We start from the raw sequence: 7,608 nt of genomic DNA, 5'->3' as shown, positions 1-7,608 counted from the left end.
ACCAGGTGCCATCAATTTTGAACCTTTTCACAAGATTCTAATTTTCTGATATGATGAATTTGAGATTTTCATTTATTTGTCATTTGTAATCATCAAAATTAAACGAAATAAACATTTGAAATATATGAGTTTGTATGTAATCTATGAATATAATATACAAGTTTCACTTTTTAAATGGAATTACTGAAATCAATCTACTTTTTCATGATATTCTAATTTTATGACCAGCACCTGTATTTACCTTGTGTGTGTGTAGCCTCTTTGTGTTATCAAATGGCCACTTGGGGATGAATAAAGTTATTTGCAAAGAATAAAATTCCACAGACGCTAACCTTACAACAACAGACTGACAGCTGTGAGGCTTTGGAAACATTATTATTCTTATCCACCCATTCATCTTCTTTTACCTGCTTTTATGTGCAGAGTCACGGGGAGCTGGTGCCTGTCTCCAGCAGTCACTGTGTGAAAAACGGGGGACACCCTGGGCAAGTCACCTGTCCATCACAGGGACACATAGAGACAACCAGTCACGCTCTCACTCACACCTCAGGACAATGTAGAGTTACCAATTAACAAAACATACCTGGTTTTGGTCTGTGGGAGGAGAAAAGCCACACATGCATGGGGGAAACATATAAACTTCACTCAGAATGGCCTCAGGTGGGAGGTGAACCTGCAACCTTCTTACTGTGAGGCAACAGTGAGAACTGCTGCTACCCCAATATTATTAATATTATTATTAATATTATTACTAATGCTGCCTGCCACTAAAGGCAAGGTGGCAAAAATGTTTTTACCTGCGTTTCTCTGTACCATCAGTAAAATATCTCATAAACCAGCGGACAGAATTGAATGAAACTCTCAGAAAGTAATCTCTGAATATACAACCACAACTGACTAACTTTTGAAGTTGATCACATTCAAGATGGCCTCTACAGCAAAGCAATCTTTACAACTACAAAAGTGGCTATAAGTCAACCAATTTTACAAACATTGAGCTCAAACCTGGTGTATTAGCAGCTGAGGACTGTCCTCAACACATACTTTGAGCACTACACACTGTGCAATCATTTTATTGAAAGGATTGTCAGTAACTGTTGGCCTCAATCCTGTCTGTCTGTTGGCAAAACATCTCATGAACCAATGGATGGATTGTAAGGAAACTGCCAGAAAAATAATCATTATGTGTACATCTACAACTTGTCAACTTTTGGAGTCACCTCAAGTTAAAATGGCCACCACAGCAAATCATCACTAGGCAACACAGAAATGGTTATGACTTAGTCAGTTTTACGGATATTTAGGTAAACTTTGATAGGGTAGTTTCTGAGAGTTGTTCACAAAACTAACAGATCTTGTTATATTGTATGAGATTGTGCACACCGTCATTTACAAGGTTTGAATAAAATGGCAGCAACTGTTATTTCTCAACATAAAATGAGTTTTAGTTCAAAGCTCTGGCTCTGACTGTTTGTGAACCTTTTTCTAATAAGGAAGTAACTTTAGACATTCCCCCAACATAATAATAATGATGTACAGGTCACTAAAGCCAACTTTAGGTGAATTTTCCAGGCAGAATCCCTTTTGCTCACCTCCTGCAGGTTCTCTATTGACCAGTAGGTGGCGCTTGTCTCCTTTGGCTTGAGAGGAAAAGAGAAGGAGATGATTAAAGAGGGAAGAAAGACAGCAAGAGGAGAGGCAGGGAGGGATGGAGGGAGGGAGGGATGGGAGAGCAAGCGTCAGCACTACATGTGTTAAAAGGGCAGATGGTAACCGCGGGTAACTGAGGAGCAAAGCACTTCTGCTGGCCACAGAGCAGGAGATCAGCAGAGACAGGAGAAGGAGGGAGAAGAGAAGCACATGCAGCACAGCGGAGGAGAGCAGCATCCTCTGACAGGGAGGCAGCACGAGGAGAGCCGGAGAGGGAGGAACAACATCCACGAGATGAGGAGAGAGAGTGAGAGGAAGGGAAAAGTATCCCTCCTCTCCACTTAGACACATCCAGAGACAAAGAAGAGAGGAACCCCCCCCAAAAAGGAACGGAAGAGACTGGGAGAGTGAAGAGGAGGAAGAGAAGGAGGAGGAGGAGGAGAAGGAACTGCAAGAGACTGATCAATGAGCAGCTGAGATTTCACAAAGAAATTTAGACTCAGCAAAAAGCAGGCAGAGAGAGATGGCTGCAAAACAGCTTAAAGAGAAATATTTCACCAGAGACAGGAGAAGCTAGAAAAAAAGACAACGAACAAGAAAACAATTTCAAAAAGGCAGGAAGTGAGAAATCAAAAGGAACAGAGGGTAAAATTTTTACAAGAAGCTGAGAGAAACTTAGAAAAACTTGGAGAAGAGAGAGAATAAATCAGAGCAGCAGAGGGAAAACTCCTCTTTTTTCTTTTCTCATCTTTATTCTAAAAACTAAGGAGGGGCAGCAGAAGGAGGAAGAAGTAGTTTTTTTTTTTTTTAAATATCCAGACAGAACATTGACATTTAAAGACAAATATTGAACTAAATGAAACTTAACTACACCCAATGGCGTGCTACTACATCGTGATCAGTTCCACCCACCTGCATGACGGACAGCTGAGGAGCATCAAGGGGGTCTTCAGGGGACCAATAGGAGCCACCGGACAAAGAAACACAGTAAGACCCCATCTTTACACTTCTTATGGCTTTAATACATGAAAAAATCTCATCTGAAGTGTTAAATCTTCAGTGTGCAAGGGTCAAAGTTCATCTTCTTTGGGATTAATTTCAGATTTGACATAAATCCATCCTAATCCTGACTCAGTGTGTCGCTCAATTAGTTTTTTTTTCTTCAATTCTCCTGCCAGGAAATCATTACCTCTAAATTGCTGTTCCTTAAACCCCTCCCACCCAGCTGATTGTCAGGTCCTTAATCATTCTTTGAGAGGAGTTAATTAATTGCCACTTCTATTAGGTTAATTGAGAGGCAGAAAGATGCAGATGGGGATGGGGTGGCAGGTGGGGGTCCCCAGCTCTGCTGCACTCAGTGCTTCTTTTTGTTTCTACTAATAACCTGTTCAGCTTGTTTTAAAAACATCCACATGTTCATGTTGCGCAAATACGCTCCTTGTTCAAACAGAGCAAATTTAGGTATATATTTTATCCTCCTTTCTACGAACTGTAATTAAACACCACGAATAATTAAAGGCCTAGCGTTCCTTGAAGGAATGCATACCGCCTTGCATGCCAGAGTTTTAAACTAACATCATGTTATGAGGAAAATGATGGAGTTGCAGTTGTTTTGGTCAAACCTAAAAATAATGTTGCATGACCTGCTAAATCTTATACTCGGAGTAAGTGTTGTGAACAAATCTCAGCTACTACCACATCGACTTTTAGCTTAATATCTGTAAAACCCTTTGAGTTATAAGTTTGGTTGGCTGCGGCACCCATCTTGAAATGGGTTGGCTTGAACAGCTTATTTTAGAGGTACATCCACTGATTATTTCCTGAACATTTCATTAAAATACCTATAGTGATTCACGAGATATTTTGCTAATACAGACAAACGATCACACACACGCACGCACAAAACATTTTCCCTCTTGCTTCTGCAGTGTGAGATAATAATAAGTAAAAAGTAAAGAATTAAACTTAGAGCCTATATTCACCTGGTAAAACTTAAACTAAAAAATCACATTTTTTTTCATTCATTTCTTAATAAGTTAGTTTAGAAGAAAAACTGTGGCGTCATGAGGCTGTGTGGGGTGACACCACATGAGTCATAAGCTTTACTGTTTTTTACTCTAAAAACAAAACCTTGCACTTTGTTGGTGCTGAATGTTACGGGCAAGCACAATTACTCCGAGTCCTTGAAGAGACGCTCCAAAAATCTAACCAGAGATGCCTCAGATGAGACGTCAGCAGCTGCAGCAGCCCATTAGATATGAACTGCTACTTCACTTAAAAACACAAATACAGTCCATCCATCTGTCTTCTTTTATCCATTTTTCCTTTCTGGGTTGTGGGGAGCTGGTTCCTGTCTCCAGCAGTCACTGTGCGAGAGACGAGGGACACCCTGGACAGGTCGCAGGTCCATCACAGGGACACGTAGAGACAAACGAGACAGACAATCATTCATCCTCTCACTCACACTTCATTTTGAATAAATAAGAAAGTTGAATGTGGTTTTGATGGAACATTTGTTGTGTACTGTTAGCTATAAATCAACTCTAAATGAGTGTTGTGTTAATAAAGTGTTTATTTTATTACTGTCTTGTGACACCACATCAATTTCAGTAATATTTCTGAACCCTTATACATTCAAAACGGAAGGCCTAGCGTTCCTTGAAGTAATGCATATTGCCCAGAGTTTCACTTTGACATCATCTTATAACATGTTGTTTTATTTTTACTAACAGACAAACAGGTTGACTCCAATAGATAATGCCAAGGTTTCAAGTAAAGATGTTGCCAAAGTGTTGCACTTAAGGGATGACACTTAGCTACTAACATACCAATTTTAGCTCAATATCTGTAAAATTGACTGAATAGAGCCAATTTAGGATTTTCTAAAGTGAGTTGGCTATGTTATCCATCTTGAATCAGGTTGAGTTAAAATATTCATTAATTGTAGATGTTAGCCAAGTGATTACTTCCTGAACGTTTCAATAAAATCCTATGAATAGTTCATGAGATATTTTGCTAACAGACAGAGTTCATTTCAATAGGTAATGGCAAAGTTTTAACCGCGGATCTTGATGGATCAGTTAGAGTGCAGATTTTCTTTTAATCTTTACATGGCATCACAAGATATTTTACTGACAAACAAAATACGATGAAGGCACACACACCCAGACAAGATCATTATCACCCCTCTTTGTTAAAAATAGGGTTTTGCAACAACAATTGTCACGTATCAATAGCTGAACGTGCCAGTTGTGTTGATAAAGTGGTCATTTTGTCATCATCTCCCTGTGTCTGATCAGTTTTTTATTTCAGTAACATTTCTGACAATTATTAATGCTAAATCTTTGTAACTTTTCGTGGTGACATTACGAGGAGAGAGACTGTAGTCCAGTAAATATCTGCTACATCAGACATCTGATGTGTGCAGCAGAGCCAAGCGTTGTGCAGCTGCACCACAATCCTCTACGGTTTTGTGTTTGTTAAAATGAGTAAAAGAAAAGCTGTCGGGTTAAAAATAGGCCAACAGGATCGATCCTGGCATTTTCACTGTTTAGTGTCTGAAGAGTGTTAGTGACCGAATGAAAGCTGCTTTCAAATCCCAGCTGTGGAAAAAGGTTACCACATCCTCTTACTGCAATTTAAAGAGTGTGTTAAAAATCTGACAGTACTGCAAGGAAGGCACAGTATTAATCTGTGTGTCTGTGTTTTGCAGTCTTTTATGATTACTGTATGAATTATCCAAAAAATCCTTAATGGAATCCTTGGAAAGTTCTTGTTTTCATCTGCTGTATGTAAAAAAAAAAGTGTCTGTAAATCTTTATTCTTTAACTGACACCGCTCTTGTTTTTATGATAATAAATAAATAAATATATATATATATAAAAAGAAAAGAACAAAAACAGGGTAACTCTTAAGTTTTTTTCATTTATGCATTTATTTCAAAGCTTTTCCCTTTGCAGAGCAGTAACCATGTTGATATTATGGTTAAATATTGTGATAAACCAACATTTGCTTCACTCCCTTTGATCGCCTGATGCTGACGGTAAAAGGAAAAATGTTTTTGCCAGCGTGTGGTTGTGAGTCTGTCTGTTAGCAAAGTATCTCATGAACCACTGGACAAATTTTTATAAAACGTGCAGAAAGTAATGACTGGACATAGATCTACAACTGATTAATGTTGGAGTCAACCTCATTTAAGATGAGATCGCACAGAACATCATTTACAAGGTTTGACCTAAACGACTATAACTGTGGGTTCTGTGATTGCAGAAACAAAACCTTGTCTGTGAGAGGAGTTTAAAGAAGGACTTTTGATTGGTCTTGAGGAGGTTCTGGCCCACTGTTCAGTGACTCAGAAAGGGAAAGTGGGCCCTATTCCAGGCTGTGCTTGGCTTGGGTAGAGAACTGCTAACTGCTGGGTGGTGGAAGGAGCACTTTGAGGATCTCCATAATCCAACCACCATGTCCACCTGTAGGGAGGCAGAGACCTCTTTCATGGTAGAGGTCGCCAAGGTTTTTAAAACACTCCATGGTGGCAGGGCGCCAGGGGTGGACAGGATTCACCCTGAGAGGCTCTGAACTTTGTGAGACTGTCAACAATGATACGTCCCTTCAGTGTCACATGGAGGACCGGGACAACACCTGTGGAGGGCAGACCGGGGTGGTGGTTCTCATTTTTAAAAGGGGGACCAGAAAGGGTGTTTCAGTTAATGAGGGATCATATTTCTCAGCCTCCATGGGAAAGAAAAAAGGTGTTTGGTTTGGGATCCTCAGGGTTGTTTCTACTTGATGCAGAAGATAAAGTTCTGTTGGTATCTTTGACCCATGACCTTTAGTGAACTGGTGCAGTTTGAGGCAGAGTGTGAAGTGGCTGGGATGAGAGTCAGCTCCTCTGAGTCTGAGGCCATGGTTCTCAACCAGAAAAGGGTGTAATGCTCCCTCTGAGTTCAAGTATCTGGAAGTCTTGTTCATGAGTGATGGTAGGAGGGAGCAAGAGACGGATCGACAGATCCACAGTAATGAGGGCGTTGCTTTAGTCAGTCATGGTGAAGAAAGAGTTGAGTCAAAAGGTAAAGCTCTGGATTTACTGATCCATCTACGTTCCAACCATCACCTAGGGTCATGAGGTTTGGATCGTGACCCAAAGAAAGAGACTGTGGATACAAGCGGCTGAAATGAGCTTTCTTCATCGGGTGGCCGGACTCAGCCTCAGAGAGAAGGTGAGGAGTTCTGTCATCCAGGGGGAGTTTGGAGTAGAGCTGCTGCTCTTCCTCATTGAAAGGAGTCAGCTGAGGTGATTTAGACACCTCCCTTTGAAGGTTTTCCAGGCACATCTCACTAGAGGACCTCGGGGCAGACCCAGAATTTGCTGGAGAAATGATGTATCCCATTTGTCCTGGGAAGGCCTTGGGATCCCCTAGGAGGAGCTGGAGAGAGGGAGATCTGGGTTTCTCCTCTGGATTTGTTTCCTCCACAACCTGACCATGGATAAGCAGCAGAAAACAGATGAATAGATAAATGGATATAACTGTAACCTTTCTCAGCACAAGTTGATTTTAGTTTAAAACTCTGGCATGAAGGGCAATGGGGAAGATGTATTCCTTCAAAGAATGCTAGGCCTTTAAGTATGTGTTGTCATTGTGATGCTCAAAACACTTTCTACTAACAAATATTATTGACAGGCAGAACATAAATGCATGCAGAATATAATTTATTGCAGATTGCTCAATCATTTGTGATACTGACATACACACATTGATAATGAAGTGGTGATATATTTTCATATATTGATCATTAAAACTTTAAAGCAGGAACATGTACAGGTGCTGGTCATAAAATTAGAATATCATGAAAAAGTAGATTGATTTCAGTAATTCCATTTAAAAAGTGAAACTTGTATATTATATTCATACATTACATACAAACTCATATATTTCAAATGTTTATTTCGTTTAATTT

The 7,608-nt window shown here is 40.0% G+C and overlaps 1 protein-coding gene across 1 annotated transcript in view; it reads left to right on the top strand.

The window, feature by feature from the left end:
• The first annotated feature begins 1,733 nt into the window (after positions 1–1,733).
• LOC108247471 overlaps positions 1,734–7,608 on the top strand; it is a 124,935-nt gene continuing 119,060 nt past the window's right edge. Inside the window, exon 1 of the mRNA XM_017435624.3 lies at positions 1,734–2,637. Coding sequence (XP_017291113.1) covers positions 2,527–2,637 — 111 coding nt within the window. The 5' untranslated portion in view covers positions 1,734–2,526. The remainder of the gene's footprint in view (positions 2,638–7,608) is intronic.

The sequence above is a fragment of the Kryptolebias marmoratus genome, linkage group LG22 (genome assembly GCF_001649575.2).
Source record: "Kryptolebias marmoratus isolate JLee-2015 linkage group LG22, ASM164957v2, whole genome shotgun sequence".
Classification (NCBI taxonomy): domain Eukaryota; kingdom Metazoa; phylum Chordata; class Actinopteri; order Cyprinodontiformes; family Rivulidae; genus Kryptolebias; species Kryptolebias marmoratus.
Note: the sequence above shows the minus strand (reverse complement) of the source record. Positions and strands in the feature narration are given on the sequence as shown.